Source organism: Zea mays, chromosome 9 (genome assembly GCF_902167145.1).
Source record: "Zea mays cultivar B73 chromosome 9, Zm-B73-REFERENCE-NAM-5.0, whole genome shotgun sequence".
NCBI classification, from domain to species: domain Eukaryota; kingdom Viridiplantae; phylum Streptophyta; class Magnoliopsida; order Poales; family Poaceae; genus Zea; species Zea mays.
The window spans coordinates 137888962-137912029 of NC_050104.1; the positions used below are offsets into that span (position 1 = coordinate 137888962).

At 44.8% G+C, this 23068-nt stretch overlaps 1 protein-coding gene and 1 long non-coding RNA gene across 2 annotated transcripts; both read right to left on the reverse strand.

Moving 5' to 3' along the window:
- Positions 1 to 7720: 7720 nt before the first annotated feature.
- On the reverse strand, positions 7721 to 11722 carry LOC103639173 (uncharacterized). Its single transcript, XR_559277.3, has 4 exons — positions 11280 to 11722; positions 9777 to 9858; positions 9514 to 9594; positions 7721 to 8048 (listed from the first exon to the last, which is right to left on the reverse strand). It is a non-coding gene; the product is annotated as an uncharacterized lncRNA (long non-coding RNA).
- A 2901-nt stretch (positions 11723 to 14623) lies between these two features.
- Positions 14624 to 18567, reverse strand: LOC100381877 (uncharacterized). The gene is made up of 9 exons (NM_001347137.1): positions 17480 to 18567; positions 17213 to 17392; positions 16917 to 17102; positions 16720 to 16805; positions 16367 to 16609; positions 16152 to 16266; positions 15737 to 15958; positions 15571 to 15647; positions 14624 to 15430 (listed from the first exon to the last, which is right to left on the reverse strand). Exons 1-8 carry the CDS (start codon positions 18466 to 18468, stop codon positions 15614 to 15616), a joined length of 2055 nt encoding a protein of 684 aa, NP_001334066.1. The 5' UTR covers positions 18469 to 18567; the 3' UTR covers positions 14624 to 15430; positions 15571 to 15613.
- Between the last annotated feature and the right edge of the window lie 4501 nt (positions 18568 to 23068).

Sequence of the window (23068 nt, forward strand, 5' to 3'; positions counted from 1 at the left end):
TAGGCTGGGGCACGCAGCACACTCACTCGTCGGCTTAGGGACCCCCCTGTCTCGAAACGCCGACAATGATTATTCTCGCTTCACTTGGGTGTTCTTTTTGCAGGAAAAATCCCATACCCAAGAGACCTTAAAGGGATTCTTGAGACGGGCTCAAAATGAGTTCGGCTTAAGGATCAAGAAAATTAGAAGCGACAACGGGACTGAGTTCAAGAACTCTCAAATCGAAGGCTTCCTTGAGGAGGAGGGCAACAAGCATGAGTTCTCTTCTCCCTACACTCCACAACAAAATGGTGTAGTGGAGAGGAAGAATCGAACTCTATTGGACATGGCAAGAACCATGCTTGATGAGTACAAGACACCGGATCGGTTTTGGGCCGAGGCGGTCAACACCGCTTGCTACGCCATCAACCGGTTATATCTACACCGAATCCTCAAGAAGACATCCTATGAACTCCTAACCGGTAAAAAGCCCAATATTTCATATTTTAGAGTTTTTGGTAGCAAATGCTTTATTCTTGTTAAAAGAGGTAGAAAATCTAAATTTGCTCCTAAAACTGTAGAAGGCTTTTTACTAGGATATGATTCAAACACAAGGGCATATAGAGTCTTTAACAAATCCTCGGGACTTGTTGAAGTTTCTTGTGACGTTGTGTTTGATGAAACTAACGGCTCTCAAGTAGAGCAAGTTGATCTTGATGAGATAGGTGAAGAACAGGCTCCGTGCATCGCGCTAAGGAACATGTCCATTGGGGATGTGTGTCCTAAGGAATCCGAAGAGCCTCCAAATACACAAGATCAACCATCCTCCTCCACGCAAGCATCTCCACCAACTCAAATTGAGGACGAGGCTCAAGTTGATGAAGGAGAAGATCAAAGACATGAGCCACCTCAAGATGACGGCAATGATCAAGGGGGAGATGCGAATGATCAAGACAAGGAGGATGAACAACCAAGGCCGCCACACCCAAGAGTCCATCAAGCAATACAACGAGATCACCCCGTCGACACCATCCTCGGCGACATCCATAAGGGGGTAACCACTCGATCTCGTGTTGCACATTTCTGTGAGCATTACTCTTTTGTTTCCTCTATTGAGCCACACAGGGTAGAGGAAGCACTTCAAGATTCGGATTGGGTGATGGCGATGCAAGAGGAGCTCAACAATTTCACAAGGAACGAGGTATGGCATTTAGTTCCACGTCCTAACCAAAATGTTGTAGGAACCAAGTGGGTCTTCCGCAACAAGCAAGACGAGCATGGTGTGGTGACAAGGAACAAAGCTCGACTCGTGTCCAAGGGGTATTCACAAGTCGAGGGTTTGGATTTCGGTGAAACCTATGCACCCGTAGCTAGGCTTGAGTCAATTCGCATATTATTAGCCTATGCTACTTACCATGGCTTCAAGCTTTATCAAATGGACGTGAAGAGTGCCTTCCTCAATGGACCAATCAAGGAGGAGGTCTATGTTGAGCAACCTCCCGGCTTTGAAGATAATAAGTACCCTAACCATGTCTATAGGCTCTCTAAGGCGCTTTATGGGCTCAAGCAAGCCCCAAGAGCATGGTATGAATGCCTTAGAGATTTCCTTATTGCAAATGGCTTCAAAGTCGGCAAGGTTGATCCTACTTTATTCACTAAAACTCTTGACAATGATTTGTTTGTATGCCAAATTTATGTTGATGATATTATATTTGGGTCTACTAATGAATCTACATGTGAAGAATTTAGTAGGATCATGACACAGAAATTCGAGATGTCTATGATGGGGGAGTTGAAGTATTTTCTAGGATTCCAAGTCAAGCAACTCCAAGAGGGCACCTTCATTAGCCAAACAAAGTACACTCAAGACATTCTAACCAAGTTTGGAATGAAGGATGCCAAGCCCATCAAGACACCCATGGGAACCAATGGACATCTCGACCTCGACACGGGAGGTAAGTCCGTGGATCAAAAGGTATACCGGTCGATGATTGGTTCATTGCTTTATTTATGTGCATCTCGACCGGACATTATGCTTTCCGTTTGCATGTGTGCAAGATTCCAAGCCGACCCTAAGGAATCACACCTTACGGCCGTAAAACGAATCTTGAGATATTTGGCTTATACACCTAAGTTTGGGCTTTGGTACCCTCGGGGATCCACATTTGATTTGATTGGTCATTCGGATGCCGATTGGGCAGGGTGTAAGATTAATAGGAAGAGCACATCAGGGACTTGCCAGTTCTTGGGAAGATCCTTGGTGTCTTGGGCTTCAAAGAAGCAAAATTCGGTCGCTCTTTCTACCGCCGAAGCCGAGTATATTGTCGCAGGCCACTGTTGCGCGCAATTGCTTTGGATGAGGCAAACCCTGCGGGACTACGGTTACAAACTAACCAAAGTTCCCCTTCTATGTGATAATGAGAGTGCAATCCGCATGGCGGATAATCCCGTTGAGCATAGCCGCACTAAACACATAGCCATTCGGTATCATTTTCTTAGGGATCACCAACAAAAGGGGGATATCGAGATTTCATACATTAACACTAAAGATCAATTAGCCGATATCTTTACCAAGCCACTTGATGAACAAACTTTTACCAAACTTAGGCATGAGCTCAATATTCTTGATTCTAGGAATTTCTTTTGCTAATTTGCACACATAGCTTATAAATATACCTTTGATCATGTCTCTTTTATGCTATGACTAATGTGTTTTCAAGTATATTTCAAATCAAGTCATAGGTATATTGAAAGGGAATTGGAGTCTTCGGCGAAGACAAAGGCTTCCACTCCACTCTACTACTCATCCTTCGCCGTCGCTCTGCATCACTCTCCATCTTTGGTATAATCTTCTCTTATATGTTTTCCTTGCCAAAGGGGAGAAAGTACCTAGTAAGGGCCTATATTTCATTCCAAGTATCCGTTTTTGGCGATTCATGCCAAAGGGGGAGAAAGTATTGGCCCAAAGCAAAAGGACCGCATCACCCCCACCCTAATTTTAAAAAATTAATGATGTTCAATTGGTAAATTTCAAATTGGTATATCTTTATGTTCTAAAGGGGGAGCAAGTAGTATTCTCAAAATTGTTGTCTTAAAACCCTCTTGAACACTAAGAGGAGAATTTATTTGAGGGGGAGTTTTGTTTAAGTCAAAGGAAAAGCATTTGAAACAAAGGAAGAAAATTTCAAATCTTGAAAATGCTTCTCAAAATCTTATTCATTTACCTTTGACTATCATGCAAAAGGACTTTGAAAAGAATTTACAAAAGAATTTGCAAAACAAAACTTGTGGTGCAAGTATGGTCCAATATGTTAAAAATGAAGAAACAATCCATGCATATCATGTAAGTATTTATATTGGCTCAATTCCAAGCAACCTTTGCACTTACATTATGCAAACTAGTTCGATTATGCACTTTTATATTTGCTTTGGTTTGTGTTGGCATCAATCACCAAAAAGGGGGAGATTGAAAGGGAATTAGGCTCACACCTACTTCCTAATTGATTTTGGTGGTTGAATTGCCCAACACAAATAATTGGACTAACTAGTTTGCTCTAGATTATATGTTCTTCAGGTGTCAAAGGTTCATCTACAACTATACTAAATCGACTGTCCGGAATACCGTAGATTATTCCGGACAGGAGAAGCTTTTTGGAAAAATAGGCCAAGCGCGGACCGTCCGGGCCCTTGCGGCGGACCGTCCGCGACACAAGGATGACCCTCGGACAGAACCAATGCAAAAATCCGAGTCTGCACTATGGACCGTCCGGAGGATAAGCGCGGACCGTCTGAGACCTCGCTCGGACCGCCCGGCCTCAGGCGCGGACCGTCCGGTAGGCAAGGATCCGAAAAACCCGAAGGTGACGGGTTCGGAAGAATGAATTATAGCGGGCTCGCAGACCGTCCGGGGTGCACGACCGGACCGTCCGCGACTGGGTCTGTCTGACATCTGACGACGCATTAAATGCAATATAGCCGTTGATATAGCCGTTACTGCTGACCGTTGCATTTTCAGCCGTTGATCTACAGGGGCGGACCGTCCGGACCTGGCGGGCGGACCGTCCGCGCTCAGCAGAATGGAGTAACGGCTAGGAAATGGTTGGTGGCTATAAATACAACCCCAACCACCTCCATTCACCACACCCAAGCATTCCAACCTTCAACATTCAATACAAGAGCTAGCAATCCATTCCAAGACACATTCAAAGCCTCCATCTCTCCAAGTTTCACAATTGAGAAAAGAGATCATTAGTGATTAGTGACTTGAGAGAAAAAGTGATCCGTGTGTTATTTGTCGCTCTTGTCGCTTGGCTTTTGCAATCGTGCTTTCTTTCAATCTTTCTTGCGATCAAAACTCACTGGTAATTGAGGCAAGAGACACCAATCTTGTGGTGGTCCTTATAGGAACTTTGTGTTCCAAGTGATTGAGAAAAGAAAGCTCACTCGGTCTGAGGGACCGTTTGAGAGAGGGTAAGGGTTGAAAGAGACCCGGCCTTTGTGGCCTCCTCAACGGGGAGTAGGTTTGAGAGAACCGAACCTCGGTAAAACAAATCCGCGTGTCTCACTTGATTATTCGCTTGCGATTTGTTTTGCACCCTCTCTCGTGGAGTCTATTATATTTCTAACGCTAACCCGACTTGTAGTTGTGATCATTTTTGAGAATTTCAGTTTCGCCCTATTCACCCCCCCTCTAGGCGACTTTCAATAAGAACATTTGGCGAACAGCTTTCAAGTATGTTTTGATGAGTGATGAACTTTACCGCCGAACAGTCAATGACATCCTGCTTAAGTGCTTGGGCCCAGATGACGCTATATTAGCCATGGCCGAAGTACATGAGGGAATTTGTGGTACCCATCAATCAGCTCCAAAGATGAAGTGGTTGTTGCGAAGGTCTGGTTTTTATTGGCCTAGTATGATAGCTGATTGTTTCAAGTACTACAAGGGTTGCCAAGTGTGTCAAAAATTCGGCGACCTACAGTTGGTCCCTGCAGCCGAATTACATCCTATCATCAAGCCTTGGCCGTTCAGAGGATGGGGATTAGACTTTATTGGAGAAATTCATCCTTCATCATCAAAGGGGCATCGGTTTGTGTTAGTTGCCACTGACTACTTCACCAAATGGACTGAAGCCGTTGCTCTAAAGAACATGACACACAAGGAGGTAATTGAGTTTATAACTGAGCATATCATTCATAGATTCGGCATTCCCCAGACCTTAACTACAGATCAAGGTACTTCTTTTATGTCAAAGGAGGTACGTGAATTTGCTGAATTATACAGAATTAAGCTGCTTAATTCATCTCCATATTATGCTCAGGCCAATGGTCAGGCCGAGTCTAGCAATAGGACATTGATTAATTTGATAAAAAAGAAAATATCTGATAATCCTAAACATTGGTATAAGATTTTGTCTGAGGCTTTATGGGCTCATAGAATATCTAAACATAGGGCTACTAAAGTATCTCCTTTTGAGCTTGTCTATGGGCAGGAAGCAGTGTTGCCTGTGGAAATAAGTTTGAATGCTATTAGGTTCGCCAGACAAAATGATCTAACTGTTACCAATTATTATGATTCAATGATGGATAATATTGATGAGGTGACTGACAAAAGGATGATAGCTTTGGGAGCAATAGAAAAGGACAAAATCATGGTAGCTAGGGCCTACAACAAGAAGGTCAAAGCAAAATCATTTCAAGTAGGGGACCTGGTGTGGAAGACCATTCTGCCTCTAAGGAATAAAGACCGAAAGTTCGGGAAATGGTCACCAAGCTGGGAAGGCCCTTATAAAGTAAAACAGGTGATGTCTGGCAACGCCTATTTGCTACAAACATTACAAGGCAAAGACTTGCCTAAGGCTTTGAATGGGCGTTTCCTCAAACAGTACCATCCTAGTGTGTGGCAGGATGCCTAAGAGAACCGATGTAATCACATTGAGTTAGTTGCTTTTGGTTTGCTCAGCTCCACCAAAAGGCAGGGGGGCATATGTTGAGCACCATTTTGAGCGGCCGGACGGTACGGCCCTGAGGCCGGACGGTCCGCGGTCCGGACAGTCCGCGCCTGTGGGCCGGACGGTCCGCGCATGCGCAGAGTAGTTTAGGGTTCCGAGTTTTGTGCTATGTTTGTTGGCTAGATTTGCGGAATTAACCCGGAATCCAGTCGTGTAAAGAGTCCAACCCCCCTCCTCTATATAAAGAGAGGTCTACGGCCGATTTGTAATTATCAATCGAATCAATACAACTTCTATTTCGCATTTTATCCTAGGAGTAGTTCTAGTCTAGTTTAGGTTTAGCTATCCAATCCCCAAATTCTTCGTCTCTCTTCGGCTCTACGTCGATTAGAGGAGTCTAGGTTGACCAGCCCGAGCCTAGACACCACCTAGGATCTCTACTCCCCGACGGGGTCCCTCCCGGGAGCGAGATCCAGGCGCCGTCGGCGATCTTCCGCCGTCCCTGCGTACGCGCGGACCGTCCGGCCCCAGGGCGCGGACCGTCCGGCCGTCAGGCAGGAGCCCTAGCCGCGCACCAGGCCGCGGACCGTCCGGCCCCAGGCCGCGGACAGTCCGCCCTTGCGCAGAGAGCACCACCGCGCCTCGCACCAGGCCGCGGACCGTCCGGCCCCTGCGCGCGAATCGTCCGCCCCTGTGCAGAAGGCACCGCCACGGTTCTTGATTGGGTGTTTGGCGCTATGAAAAGGCATCAACATTAGGGCACCAACAAAACACCTCGCTCCAACAGTAAAGCCCCAAATCTAGATTATAGGGCAGCTCACTACGGTGTAGTATATTTGAGTCACTTGAGAGAGTGCCCTATAGTTTTTTGACAAAAATTTATGAAATAGAGCACTGTTGGAATATTTTTTTCTATGTAGAGTCTCATATTTCAATTTGAGGCACTAGTTTGAGGCATTGTTCGAGATGCTCTAATAGGTGGGGATTTGAATCCACAGCTTGTAGGGGAGTAGGGGGGGTTTTGCTCGGATATGTTCCAAAACTGAAGGTAAGTATCTAGCGTTAGCATCCGAGCCCAAAATCATGGCTTCGGTATCATTGGTAGGCTTGTACAGTAATGCTATAACTTGTAGCTTTAGCTACTATAAACGGCATATGATAGGATTACACCTTGGACTTTCTGAAAGGATGTTATTAGATCCAAGTTCGATGAGCTATTAGGAGCGGCGAATGCGACGACAGATGTCTTATTTTTCACTAACCGTGTAGAGTTAGATCAGATCTCCCATATAGATTTGATAAAAAAAACATGGTACCACGAAAAATAGTTCGTGTGATGATCCCTTACCACGTTAATATATACGGTGTAAAGGAACATGATTACATGAACGGATATATATATGTGCAAACAGTGGCGCCCGGCGCGGCGCGGTGCGGTCGCCGAAGGGGTATCTGGGCATAGATTACGGCAAGTAGAACTATAATAACTAGTCACTCGCGCGCGTCAGCGCGCGCATATAAACAATGTAATGTGTATAGAAATAGTATTATAGAAATGTTTTTTAATAAAAATAATTGAATAAAAATAGATGATAAACATGCAAATTTGTTGTAATAATTACCTGACATATGCTGTTGATTGATAGAAATAAAAAAATTATTCGATTTAAGGTTGTAAAAGTGAAGTACTGATGATAGAGTATCAATAATTGAGATATATACATACATGCATAGGTAGAAAAAAATGTGTGATGTAGCTAGGAATAAAAGAAACATATTAGTCTGGCATAATATTTATGGGACAAACACTGTATTATCACATATTTATATCTAAACAGATTGCCAGTGTATAGTAGCAAAAGATGGCTGCCACATATTTACATCTAAGTAGGTTGTTCATAACTACATAGTAGCATAGTATATATCTAAGCAGATTGATCATCAGTGTATTGTAGCAAATGATGGTTGCCGCATATTTACATCTAAGTAGTTTGTTCATGACTACATAGTGAGAAAAGATAGTTCAAAGTTGCTGATATATTATTTATTGGATGGAGCGATCCTGGAGTCTTGGTAACATTGTAGTCATTGAAATTGCAGCTTGAATCAAGCTCCTTGCGTCTACAATAGGGAACAGAGAATAAAAGTTAAATATTTATAAAATTAAATGGCACGCAATAGGATATTACTTTCCTGATAAATAAGGGAAAATGTATTCTAGTACTTATTGGCAAATTGTAAGTATGATAATTAGATTTTTTATTTGAGAACTTCTGTTTGAAGTATTATTGCAACAGGAAAATTAACAGTTTTTTTTGGTAAGGAGAGACAATAAGATTTTTAGTTATATAATAGAAAGAAATGTGGTTTGCAAAAAACAATAAAAGACTTGTGCAGTAGCATAAGCTGGTACTTTCAAGTTGATTTGATGAACATGCTGATTCTTAACATATAAGCGGTAGTACAATAGTTCTTAGCATATATTTGTAGTGAAGAATGTGACGACATGAACTTGTAGTAGTAGACACTAAGCAGAATCAGCTTCCAAGACCATTGTGCCTGAATAAATTGTAGTGATGCTATGTACAAAGCTTATTGTCTCATAGACCGTTGTTGTTTATGTAAGAAGTGATATAAAGAATGGTATATTACTTATGAAAGCATGTCAATGCTTAATCACAAAGTTGCTAATGAAGATTCATATTAGAAAAAATGTAGACCAACATTAGGTAGGAATTATTGGAGGAAAATAAATTCAGGTAAGTATGTGGCATTGAATAAATGGTAACTGGATAGCAGGGTCCATATTAATATATGTTGCATCAAAATAAAGTTCTATTAACATGAGATGAGGTTGTTCTTTTGGAGAATAGGCTAGAGAAGCATTCTTTAAATGCTTTGGATATATATATATATCATGGTATTCATGTATGATCGGTAGAGGAGATGTTAAAGTACTGGCGTTAGGTAGCAAGAAGATGAGAGATTTGTAATGCCATCAACAGTACTCAGATGAATAAAAAGGAAGTGTAATAAGAAAGAAATGAAAAGCAATACTACCATATTTCTAGTAACATAATACATATTGTTATTAAATAATTAATATTGAGAAGATCTAATTTTGCAGTTAAAATCATTAATCAATAGAGAGGGGAAGATTAGAGCTTCCCTATGTACATATTGTTATTATAATTAGATTTGTATTTGAGCACTTTTATTGGAAGTATTGTTGTAATAGAGAAAATAACAATTGTTTGGTAAGGAGGGACAATAAGATTTATAGTTATATAATAGAAGCAAATCTGGTTTGTAAAAAACAATCAAAGACTACTTTCATGAGTCTAGCATTATCTACTTTTTTTGGCTAGTAATTAGGTAGTGTACATAGGTCTGATTGTTTTGAAAGGTATGAGCTAGAGTTGGTAGAGCAAACCTTTTTGGTGGAGATTCAAAAGTAGCATTTTTAGGATTAGTGTCCTCTAAAGTGCTTTCTGGCATATGTTAAGTAAAAATGAATGTATGTAGTAATGTTTTTATAGATAGATTCATTTTAATAGTACCATCCGAGCTTTTATTAGAGACTTACCTGTGGCGCCTTTTGTTTTGAAAAGTCAACCTTTTCCGAAGCAGAGGTTTGTGAGCTAAGATACGTTAGCATACGCTTGGCCTACATGCAGCAATTGTAATGATTTTTGATAAACAACAATACGTTAGCATACTATAGATTCAAAAAATGAATGTCTTGTTTAGAGGTAATGCAGCAAGCACACATAATGTTTAGAGTAAATGTACAAAGCAGTAGATAGTAAAGCACACTGTTTATGAAAAGGATTCTATAATGAAATGTACCTTGATGAAGCAGGTTTTTTCCCTGACCAGACATGTAGAAGTTAATGAAGCCCTTCTTTTCCAAACCAAAGATAAGGATTTACTATAAATTGAAATTAACAAAACAGTAAGTAGTGAATGTGTGGACAAATATGTGCTATGGTACTATAGATTCAAAAAATGAACGTCTTGTTTAGAGGTAATGCAGCAAGCACACATAATGTTTAGAGTAAATGTACAAAGCAATAGATAGTTATGCAAAGAAGAAATATGTAATAGTACCACTATTGGGAAAAAGTTATATTGGAGGACACTATTAGGAAAAGGAATGTGTAATCAAATGTATCTTGATGAAGCAGATTTTTTCCTCGAGCAAATATGTAAAATTTGATGAAGCCCGTGCTTCCAAACCGAATATTATAATTTACTGTCAAATTAATAATGACAAAGCAGTAAGCAGTAAATGCATGGTCGATTATATGGTGAAGTATTATAAATACAAAATAAACGTCATGTTTATAGTAAATGTAGCAAGAATGCGTAATGTGTAGAGGAAATCTAGCGAGCATATGGACTATATGCGGCAGGACGGGAAAAAATCAGTACCACTACACTCCCAAGCTATAATTTACTGTCAAATTAATTTAATAATGACAAAGCAGTAAGCAGTAAATGCACGATCGATTATATGGTGATGTACTATAAATACAAAATAAACATCATGTGTATAGGAAATGTAGCAAGAATGCGTTATGTGTAGACGAAATCTAGCGAGCATATGGACTATACACGACACGACGCAAAAAATCAGTACCACTACACACCAGAGGATGCTATGCGGCACGAAGCGACAAAATCAGTATCACTTACACCAAAGGATGCTTTTGAATGAAAATGGCACGACGACAAAAAAAAATCAGTACCACTACACGCCAAAGGATGCTATGCAGCACGACGCCAAAGAATCAGTACCACTTATACCAAAGGATGCTTTTTACACCAAAGGACGCTTTTGAAGGAAAATGCAACTCAAGTCCAAGAGGGCGAGGATGACGTAGATAAGTTAGTTGTGACCCACCGCTATTAAAAAAATGTGTACACACAGAGAGCTCGGATACGAAATAAATGGATGACAGATACTTACAATGGCCGACAGCGACAAAATCAGTATCACTACATTAAAGAGGGTGAGGATAGTATAGCTAAATTAGTCGTGACCGACCGCCATTGAAAATGTGGAAGCACAAAACCCTAATAGTGAGAGCAGATAGACATATGTATTTGGGAAATATAACTGAACAGACGACCAATACTTGCATTGGGAAGTTACCAAGTGCGAGCAGATAAACAGACCTCCGATGGGTAAAAGACATATGTATTTGCAAACCTTAATAGTGAGGACACTCAAGTGCAAGCAGATAGACGAAGATCTGATGGGGAAAAGACATGTATATGTATTTGTGAACCCTAATAGCGAGGACACTCGGATGTATGATGCTCTGATTGGGGAAAATACATTTGTACCTATGCCAAACGTTGATAAAATGACGAAGCAATCGGAGAAACTGTGGAGATCTTGACAGTCGTCGGCGACGGCAGCGATTCTACTGTGAAGCTGCTATGACGCTGTGGCGGATATAACCGGTGTAGCGCCAGGAGTAGTGGATGGGATGGGGGAAACAGTGAAGTTGCGAGCGGCGTCGACTCCGGGCAGAAGATGATGACACTGTGAATAGAAAAAAGCCGCTGGCTTCTTTCCTTCGGTGTGGTCGCTTCGTCTCCCGTCCAGAAGTGTGAAGTAGTGGCTAGGAAGAATAAAAGCCCGTGTAGGACCGAGTGAAGGAAACAGCGCTGCTTTTTGGACTATTGGATTTGAAACTGTGCAAACCATCGGACGGCTGTAAAATTTTGGACTACGTGGACACACTGGCTGAGGAGCTACTGGGCCTGCTTTAATATATAGAAATGTGCTATCAATTGGTACGGGAACGCATGCAGGTCAGGCGCCCCCGCGATCCGCATCCGCATCCGCGGCGCCCGGAATCCGGGTAGCACGCGCGAGGGACAAACGGGCGATGGGCGGCGCAACACAGCACGGGGCCCGCGCCGCAGCCCGCACATGGCGGCACATGCGCACGCCCAGAGCCAACGCCGGAGCCGGACCGAGCCGAGAGGGGTACGGGTACGGCCACCGCCTCTTCCTTCTCCGTCGCTTGCTGTTGCTTTGACCACGAGCGCGAACGCGGCAGGGGCTCGGTTCCTGGCTCCCTCTCCTGCCCTAGCACGCTACGCCGCGTACGTGGACGCTGTGGGCATGGGGGCATGGCTGCGTTCCCACGCGCGGCCCGGGCGGGTGAGCAGGAGCCCCAGCAGCGGCCGCCTCCTCGCCTCGTCCTCGTTGAGCACACCACAGGCGCAGCGGCGTGCATGGGTGGCAGTGTCCCGTGGCCGTGGGTGCGGTGCGGAGCGGGGGAACACGCGGGGTCCCGGGATGTGATCGCGGTGGCGTGTAGCGCCCCGGCTTGTCCCGCTCACAGCCTGCTTGTCCTGAGATGCTATGCCCACTGCAGTAGTGACTATAGTGAGATCCATTAGCCCCTCGACTGGACCGCGGCACTAAGGCCCTGTTTGGCACAACTTATTTTCAGCTTCTTCACAAATTTAAGCAGAGATTCTGCCAAACAGGCAGCTTCTGCAGCAGCTTAGCAGTTCAGCTGCTTCTCAGAATACACTAAAAGCAGCCAACAAGCAGAAGCTGCTTTTCACCAGCTTCTCAGATAAGCTGCTTTTTCAACAAGCACCAGCTGTGCCAAACAGGGCCTAATGACCCCGATTTGGTCGCGGCTTCGGGTTTGACCACTGTGGTTTCGCTTTCGCCCGCCCGTTTGGCTTCTCTTAATTTCAAATAATACTCGTAAAAAGAAAAAATCGGGTGAAGGAGTTGTCCTTTGGGCGCCTTGGTGTTCGCGCCCTGCTTTAGCTTTTGTCGTGTCGCGGCCATGCGTCCGTCCGACTCTGTTCATTGGGTAACGATTGCCGGCTGCGTCTGCGCGCATGTGCAGGCAGCAGGGGGGGGGGGATTCAGAGGGCTTTTACGACGCTACTGTACAGTGCCAAGGCCCAAGGGCAGGGGGGGCTCCTCCTTCCTTTGACAGGAAAGGCTTTTCGAAAGCAACCTTTTTCCCGGGAATTCTGGCTGCTGATAATACGGCAGAGCTTGAGGCTCATTAACCTGACAAGCAAGCACCGTCAAACCGAACCACCAGTGACTTAGTAGTAGCTAGTACTAGGTCCTATTCGATGTTGTTTTATTAGCAAGAGAGGGAGAGAAAAAAAATAAAGGTGAGGATGTCTTGTTACGGGAACCGCTCCAAATTTTGAAAGGGGTGAGGAAGGAAAAGAGGAGCTCCAAAAGTGTAGTCCTCCGCGGCAACGCCATGCATGTGTGCAGTGCAGGCTGGGGCTGGGGCCGGCGCCCCGCGAGAGACCGGTACGTGCCGGGGGCGCAGGGCAGGGCTATGATAAAAGCTGGGGGCACACTGCGCAGGCCACATGGGCGTGACTAGGCCTGCCAGGGTGGGGAGACGGAGATACCGAGTACTACTAGGAGTACTCGACTCGCATCGGACCGGACCAGGCGATCCTGTTGTGTTGTGTGCGTGCGAAACGTACGGACAGAGATGCTAGTCAACTGAACTCCAATACGCGCCTCTACTGCGGACTCTCTTTGTGTAGGACATAGGTGTAAAAGAGATAGGAGTATTACTCTATCTACTTCGTCACGTTTCAGTTACTACGGTCTACCATGATTTCTTTTAGAATACTTGCTAACGTCCTCCAAATATAAGCGCTCGGTTTCATAAGTACTTCGAACACTAATGTGCACGTACGACTAAATAATGTACTAATAGTTAGTTAGTTAGTTAGTTAGTTACTGATGTTTATATCTTAAACTAAACAGTAATTTAGGGTAAAGTCCATGCTACAGATTTAGTCTAATGCCACCAGACAAAACTTGCTAACAAAATCAACAACAATTCGAGCTGCAGTTTTATTTGCCTCGAATTCATTTTTTTTTGGGTTTGGTTTCTTAAAAGTCGCCGGCCCGTGTTGGCATCTGCAGACCACATCTAGACGGCGCTTACAGCTCAATCAGGCAAACGAGTCACTACTGCATCGGTTCACAAAATCATCGTTAATTCCACGGCATGCACTGATGTGGACGCCCATGCTGATGTTGCTGCCTCGGGCTTTGCATCAGGTAATCAAAGATACTCTGGGACAAACATGATTGTACTTGATGCAATGTTCTAGGGTCACGACTAAAGCTGATCGAAACGAATCTGACCTGCATTGCATTCTGCTGGTAGGAATGTTGTAGGATAACAAAATAATTAAAATATCCTGGCGGAAATAAGAATTAGTGCTACTTTGGAACAAAGAATTTTTTTTCTTGTTTCCTACGTTTTTCTTGTGAATTAAAGCTGTTCGGCTGGCCAACTTTTAATTGCTGCAGAAACTGTTATGGGTGCAAAAATAAATTAGATTCCACTGTATATATAGCTGCAAACAACCACAGCCACATCTGAATAGATCACAGCTTCACGATTCCTGTAAATTTCCTATACGATTTCTCTGAAATTCCTGCGTTCCAAAATAAGCCTTTTGGACACTTAAATAAATTCACTCATAGGCTACCCGCTACCGCCATCATTCTTCAGTCAAGATCCTCACACCCATCTCACAACAGCAGCAACACCTGATCCCGGTACCTTTGAGATCTTGAAAGGTGGATCAATTGGACCGCTGGAGGGGCAAAGCACACCTTTCGAGGTTTTGAAAGATGGATCAATGGAGGCAAAAGCACTCGCACAAACTTTCTTTCTCACTTTTACTTCCATTCTGTCTGTAGATAGAGGTGTCAAACTGTCAACTACATCCACGCAACTAGGTCAATACAATCATGTACTAGTAGTATTGTAGTAGTATTCTGCAGCGACCTGTCTCTGCAGACTGCGGACATACTAGGAGACCCATACCGAGACACCCACGCATACACACACACCTCTATGACTCTCTATCCTGGCTTGGGATCTTGCACTAGTAGCAGTTAAAATAGCTTACAGACAACTGCCATGGTCATGTGCACTTCTACAGTCACTGGGCCTCCCTAGTGGCCTAGTAGTATACAATATCTGATGAATCTCGCAGCAGGCTGTAGCTGTACTGCTCTTTACATGTGACATGTGGCTGGTACCAGAATCGTGGATTAACCTCGCATTTAGTATAATAAACCTAGTGGGGGTGGGGTGGGTTGGGGGGCCTGTCATTGTAGAGTACATCAAGGACAGTGTCACAGTAACATCTTTGTGCTCATGTTACCTGCCTGCTACTGGTAAACATTAAGTACAGATACTATTTATATATCTCTCTCTAAAGACTAGGGTGACACTGGATTATTTGTATATATAATATATATATACTTATATCTGGCAATACTGCATATGCTGCCGTTTTCTTAATCAAGGCTAATGGCATCTTCTTCTCTTGTGGTTTAGTAGAACTATCCTCTAAAAAAGGTACTAGAACATAAGGGAGCTAACACTATGCTGACACTCGACTCCTTTTTTTTTCCCTATATATTCCACCATCGCTTTTCTTGGCTTCTAGTATTCCTGTCACAACCACAAAGCAGCGAAAGAAGAGAGAGAGAAAAAATAAGAGAGAGAGACAGAGAGAGGGCAGAATAATTAGTAAAGCAGAAAGGCTGTTATTTGAGAAGCCAAGTCGGAATAAAGATGCCGTTAGTGCTTACTATGATTAGGTTGGGGGGTATAACTCGCCTACAATGGTGAACTTTACATCCCCATGGCTCCGTGATCGGAGGACAGCCTGCTCATTGCATTCAGAGACATTATTTCTTCATTCGTGGATGACAGACATAATCCGCACCGCCACACCGAAAGTAGAGGCGAACAAACCTGTGCATGGGGAAGAAGTAGGAGCTGGGCGAAGGGATTTCCAACGCGGGGGGGCGGAGATGGTTGCTTCCACCGTCGATCTTGCTCCCGACACCGGCATCCACGCCAACACGGGACGCGGCGGTGCTCTCGGTCTCCGTGGCAGTGAAACTGTCATGCAAAAGCGCAGCAGATTTCGTAGGGGATGCGAATGGGCTGTCCGGCAAATTGTGCTCTCCGCCGCTGTGTCATGGAACAAGCAACGATCAGGCCTTTTGACGACACACACTCAGATGGTTGCTGAACGTTTCCCAAGTCGAATATATCTGTATCTATCGGATCATGATTCATGAAAGCTAAGTGTGGGAAAATCATGACAGACAAGCAAGAAGAATGAGGACGACGATGATGGGTCGTTTAGTGTAGTTTAATCCACCTTTGGTCGCTATCAGCGGCGTCTGGGCTCGCCTCGCGAGCAGATTCCTCCTTATCACCACCGTTGACCTTCCCCTCCAGAGCAAATCCGCTCCTCAGCTTGAGCAGCTGCTGCCCTGTCAACGGCCAAGGAATCACAGTGATCAGTAACATTTGAAACAATTTGGTTTTTACTCAACTACGCAAGTGACCAACGTGCTCCCCTGCGACGCCTACCGGACTCTGGCGGCGATGGCGACTCGACTGCGGTGGTGCTCACAGGTTGGCTGGACGCGAAGGCATCGCCAATTGGTGTCGGCAGTGGCGATGCTGCTGCAGCAGCAGCGCGAGCCTTAAGGTCGAGAAGCTGAAGACCCATGAGGCGACGGCTCTGGAGCTCAATGGCCTGCTGCTGTTCCTCCAGCTTTCGGCGTAGGAGCAGCTCGTTGGCGCTGCTCGAGTGCTGCAGCATCCTGCCGCCTGACGATCACCACAACAAAAACCACACAGGCATCAACGACTGGCCCAAGTTCGCCAACACAACCAACCAAAGATCAAGGAGAGAGGACATCGCTGGGGGGTCCTTTTACCGAGCTGGTGCAGATCAAAGGGGTACCCGCCGTCCAGCCCGCCAGTGGGCGTCGTGCAGCCGGAGAAGTCCCCTTGCTGCGGCTTCCTGCGGAGCGAGAACAGCAAATCAGTCAATCCCCGGAGCAACTGCATGCACGTAGGGCGGCCGCCATTGCGGTCGCTGGGAGCAAGCAAAGGATGAACTCGCAGTGCATGCCTGCACTTGTCGGGGACCTTGCCCTTCTCCTTGTAGGGCTTGACGAGCACGCGTGCGTCGCAGATGAAGTGCGGGTTGCCCTTGGCCAGGATGAGCTTCACCGTCTCTGGGTACACGAAGGTGACGAACCCGAACATGCGCTTCTGCTGGTAGGGAATGCGCACGTCGTGAACTGGACCGTAGATGCTGCGCCGCATTGCCAAGAAGCGCGAGGGTCAACCAACCAAACGGGGTTCTTCTACCGAAGCAAAGATTGCAGCATCAATCACATTAACATGTGTGCATGCATAGCATACCTGAAGTAGTTGGAGACGTCCTCCTCGCGGAACGTGCTGTCGGCCGGGAATGTCAGGTAAATCTGCCGCGAGCCCGGGTTCATCATGTTCGCGAAGTCAGCACGGTCCAGGCGCGGCCGGCCCATGAACTTGTGCGCCTCGTCGCCGCCGCCCAGCATCAGAGACGCGGCCGCCGCGGCTCTGCACGCGAACAGGCGAAAAAGGCTGGAGCTTTGGTGCGAATGATTCGAGTTTGGGGGAAAGAACTTGTAAAGGCGGCTTCTCTACCTGTCGTGCTGCTGTTGCTGTTGCTGCAGCAGAAAGCTGAGGCACTTGCTAGCGGCGGAGGGCGAGCCTGGGAGGGAGCCGGTGGAGGAGTAGGGGAAGGCGGCGGAGCCGAGGCGCTGGCTCTTGGAACGGATGAGGAAGTCCTGGCACTGCTGCTGCTGCTGCTGATCGGCAGCTGCCTCCATCTTGGCGCCAGCGAAGGCAGCAGCGTCGTCTGAGAGACCGCCATGTACGAACCTGCAGCTGCCGCCGTTCTTGCAGAACCCGCGCGCGTAGTAGAGACAGGGCTTCCACCCGAAACCATCGCCGCCGCCGCCGCCGCCAAGGCAGAACTCGTTGACTGACGAGCTCCGGCGGTGCGCTGGGCCGCCGTTGGGCCACCCGAGGCCGAACGCGAACATCCCAGAGGCATCACCCGGACCGGGGCTCCGGCACTCCCCGCCGACGAAACCCGGGAGCTGGTGGGCCGGGTTCGCGCTGCCCTCGTTGAGGAACGCAAGCTGCTCCTGCAGCTGCAAGTCGTCCAGGAGCGCGTCCCCGGACTGATGAGGGAAGAACGGCGCTGCGCCGCCGTTCACGGGACTGGGCAGCTCCTCCCCAGCCCCCGCCGCCTCCTCCGCGGTGCCAGTACCATTACTCGTGCTATTGCTCCTGGAGAACGCCGGCGCGTGCCCCCATGACGACGGCGAGGACACCGAGAGCGGCGATGGGGCGCCGGCGCGCCCGGAGTTTTGGCGTGGGAGCTGCAGGAACGGCGCGTGGCCGGCGGCCGCGACGGAGGTCGGCGAGGCCGGGAGGAGCAGGCCGAGGTCCTTGCGCGCCTTGGCCATGACAGCGTGGAGCAGAGATTCGGGGCCGAAGGCGAGACGAATCATCTCCTTCTCGCCGTGGTCCTGGATGAGGAGGAGACCCATGATCTTGGCGGCGTGGTCCGGGTCTAGCGCTTGGATCCGGGAGAACACCACCTTGGTGGCCTCGTAGGCGTCCATGGCCGCGCCAAGAGAAGAGGGGCCAGACGAGACGAAACGAAACGAAACCCTGGCTCCCTAGCACCGCAGCAGCTCAGCTCACGGGCTTCTCGCTTCTCCCTCACACCCCTTTGCAGCTCGGTCTTACCGCCTTCACGGCCTTTTGTATACACACTGCACTCAGCAGCAGCGCGATCAGATCGATGGACTTGTCAGTGTAGGGTAGCGCTGGGTAATGGCTAGTGCTCTGGCTGCTCGCAAGCTTCCGCTTCCCCAAGCTCCCGCTCCGCCACTGCACCACTGAGCAGCTCCATTTCCCCAAGGTTTGGTGTTTAGCCGCGGCCAATCAAAGAGCAAACCCACCCTACCGCTGCCGTACACTCCCACTCTCGTCGGCTCGCCCGCGCGCCGGGGGCTGTTGGGCACTTGGGCTTAAGGATTGAGAAACTATAATAACAAATGTGAAGCTAGAGTAAAATCAATATCAAATGATGCACTCACTAACAACATATTTAACTTAAATAGAAAACTGGTGAATACTCGTATAGACATCAACAAGGAGAATTATAGGACCACATGCGCGCGCTCCGGAACACGTGGCCATCGCTTTGGCCTAGGTTGTACATGATGTTTAGGCTATCCTCGCTTATACTATCCTAAATTCTTACTCTAAAACGAATAATATATCATCGTCAGCAAAATTATCTACTCTACAGTACAATTCTCTACGATTATATTTACTTTATATACCAACTCTATACAACTGCAATATATTATATTATTTTTTCCACGCGCTGCGCGTGCCCCATACTGACCGGTGTGTGCGTGTAGTGTACTCCCGTGCTCTCTCTCTCTTTCCAGTTCCGCTTGTGTTTATGCTGAGAATAGCTTAACTCTGCTGCTAATGGTATAGTATAAACTGTTGAATTAATGTGGCTCCGGACCAAATTAATATTCAATAATACTCAATGTTAAAGGCTCGTTTTAATGCTACGATGTACTAATAATTTACTATTATACCGAAAGTTAAAGGGACAATTCAATCAACTTAAATAGGTGGACCGTTGTTACATCTACTGAGAAGCTGAGAAAAAATATGAAGGACTACCACGCGCGCATGCCGCCGGCTGGGTCGTGGTCGATCGGATCTTGGTCCGAACATTCCTTCCAAACGGTTGCATATTTTGCCTAGAGTGATGACCGTACATTACTGTCGTACGTTACTGGCCGTTTCCTATGTTATGGCTAGTAACGGACAAGCTCAGAGCGACACTTGCACGGGGTGCGACAAATCGGGTTTTGGGGAGCATACTCGCGACTGCTCGCTTCGTTCGCTCGACCAACACTGATCAAGTTCCTCATCACCGACGTCGTTCGAGGGACTGCACTGCGTACATATGCCCGCGTCGACTGCGTATGACTTACATCCAACATATACACGAGATGTCTCGTGTGAATGGATCCACTGATGTCTTGAGCATCGATCTCTCCGTAGGGTACATTCTGTTCTTAGTAATTGTGCATGTTTTACTATTGTTTACTGCTTATGTGAGTAGTGATACACACATACACATAAATGTCGTCACATAGATTAAATTAAAACTGAAAAATATTTCTCCAACATAGGCTACCTCCTTACACATATGGATGATTAGATATAAATGCAGACAAAACTTATAGGCTCAGATAATATATGAGCTAGCTAATAAGAAGGACTTGAGAAAGAGGGGAATAAGGCCCAATTTATTCTAGCTTATAATATGTTCAAATTACATAATCCAGTTTAAATAATCTAGATAAGAAACGAACAAGCACATTATTAGACCTTATTATCATAATTTTATAAGCTGCTCAACAATACTTATTTCAGCTTATTTGAAAAAAAAACTTACTATGACAATTTTAGAAGAAATTACTCACTATTGACGCTCCTTACAAAAAAAATCGTCTATTTTCCCTGGCTCCGGCCACGAAACACATGACTAAAATTAATAATTAAAGTTTCAATAAGCTGGGTTTGCCAAACAGCTACGCTCAGATTATTTATTCTAGATTATATAATCTAAATTGTTTAACCTTATATATAATCTTGATTATATAAACAAATAGACCCTAAGTACTGATCACTATAATAAAAACACAAGACATAAAAAATTAACTAACATTGGGTATACCGTATACACGGTTGCCAAGTCCAGATTTTTTTTCTTCTCTCTATGTTTTTTCTTTCTTTTTGCGACCGGGTTCAGACCCCATATTTTATTAAGAAAACAGCAACCCCTTTTGCAAAGTTACAAAGTTTGGGACACTATCTAGACTATAAACACTATCAAACTAGATCAGTGGAGAGTCTAAGATAGCAGATGAAGTTTGACATACGATTAATCATATAAGACTTTCTTATTTACAGCCCAATACCAGACAGGCAGAAGCATCAAAAGAAATTGAACTAAGCCAAGCACCAAAAAAAAATACAAGCTCCAGCACCATCTTCCAAGTTCCAGCTTCAAGATTAACCAGAAATACGCCTGTCTAAAGGACACCACCCAAAGGCCCGCCCGAATGCCTCACTTGCCGTCTTTCGGATTAGCTTGCTTCCTTGGACCACCATTTTTTGCTCCTTTTTTTTTCTGACGAGTAGCCCAGGAGTCCAGCCAGAAGCAGCAAAGAAAAATGATGTTAGAAGGATCAAGCGAATGTTTATTTCCAAAGCACCAATCATTTCTAGTGCGCCAAATAGCCCAGAATAAAGCTCCACAACCAAACAAAACCAAATTAGCAGTTTTGTCTTTTGGTTTACATAACCAGTTGTCATACAGGTTGCTGATACTACTCGGAATCAATCTCAAATTCAAAGCCACTTGAATCACTCTCCACATATATTTCGCAATGGAGCAATAAAAGAACAAATGATCGATAGATTCATCAACACCACAGAAACAACATTCCAAAGAACCATTCCAGTTCCTTTTCTTCAGATTGTCCTTAGTAAGAATTTTATTTCTCACAACCAACCAAAAGAAAATCTTGATTTTTTGAGGCAATTTAGATTTCCACAAAAACTTATATGGAATCAAAACTTGATCTTCCATTTTCTTTTTGTAAATAGAATTAACAGAGAAGCCTTTTCTTCCCAGAATCCACACAATTTTGTCCTCCTGATCAGACAAAGTCACCTGATTACAACAACTTACCAGCTCATCCAATAAGACCCTCAAATTACCAACAATCCTTCTTCTAAAAGTAAGAGCCTCAAAATTAGATGTTAATGCATCATTAACCGTTATATCTTTGTCATAGACCAAGTCAAAAAGAGGAAACTGAACAGACAAAGACAGATTACCAATCCAAATACTTTTCTAAAAACTAGTCTTCAGACCATTACCCACAACAGTTTTACAAAATTTGTAAAAATTATCATGCAGACTCAGGATTTTTTTTCAGAAATGAGAATCACCTTGTTTTTACTTGATCAAAATAAGGGGTTTTCCCTTAATATATTTACTGGTAATAATTTTTTGCCATAAGCCATTCGAAGTTTCTATATTCCAAAGCCATTTAGACAATAAGGAATCATTCATAAAATCAAGATTCAGAACACCCAAACCTCCCTGACTTTTGGGAGAGCACACCGACAACCAATCCACTAAATGAAATTTTTTGGACTGACGACCCCCTTGCCAGAGAAGACGCCTCCTAAGAATATTAATTTTTTTAATAACCGACTTAGGGGCAGGATAAATCGAGAGCATATATAAAGGAACATTGGATAAGCATCTGTTTAAAAGAGTAAGTCTTCCCCCTAGACTCAGGAATCTTCCCTGCCATCCAGCAAGCCCTTTTTCCAATTTCTCAATCATGGGCACCCAAAGACTTTTATTTATCTTATTATTATCAATTGGCACCCCAAGATACTTCATAGGAAGACTACCAATAGGACAAGTGAAGATATCAGCATACAAATAGTCAATCTCCTTAGCATTTCCAAAACACAAAATTTCACTTTTGTGAAAGTTAATTTTCAAACCTGACATGCTTTCAAACAAACACAATATGAATTTAAGATTTCTGGCACCTTCTAAGCAATCTTGAATAAGAAAAATTGTATCATCAGCATATTGTAAGCAGCAACACCCATTGTGAATGATATGAGGAATCAGACCCCACAATCAGACCCTCAACTTGAGCTTTATGAATCATGCATGCTAAACCATCAGCAACCAAATTGAACAGAAGAGGAGAAAAAGGATCCCCTTGCCTAACCCCTTTATGAGTAGTGAAGTAAGGCCCCAGAGTATCATTAGTTTTAATGGCTACTTTGCCACCGCGCACAATTCTCATTACCCAATCACACCAAGTGCTCACAAAACCTTTTTTCCCATCATAGTGTAGAGGAAATGTCAATTTACTTTGTCATAGGCTTTTTCAAAATCAATTTTTAAAACCACTCCACTTTAATTTTTTTTCTCTTAACCTCATGAAGAATTTCATTGAGGGAGATGACCCCATCCATAATATATCTGTTTTTAATGAATCCGTATTGAGAATCACTTATCACTTTTGTGATACAACTCGCAAGTCTGTTATTCAGAACTTTGGATATAATTTTGTAACACACATT

Bases quoted from the DNA above. Each gene is read 5' to 3' on its own strand.
- LOC100381877 (NM_001347137.1), bottom strand. From the start codon at position 18,468: ATGGACGCCTACGAGGCCACCAAGGTGGTGTTCTCCCGGATCCAAGCG. The intron at 16,267-16,366 runs GTAGGCGTCGCA...GGCCGTTGACAG, and splicing joins GCCATCGCCGCCAGAGTCCG to GGCAGCAGCTGCTCAAGCTG. The intron at 15,648-15,736 runs GTTTGTTCGCCT...TGCAATGAGCAG, and splicing joins TACTTCTTCCCCATGCACAG to GCTGTCCTCCGATCACGGAG.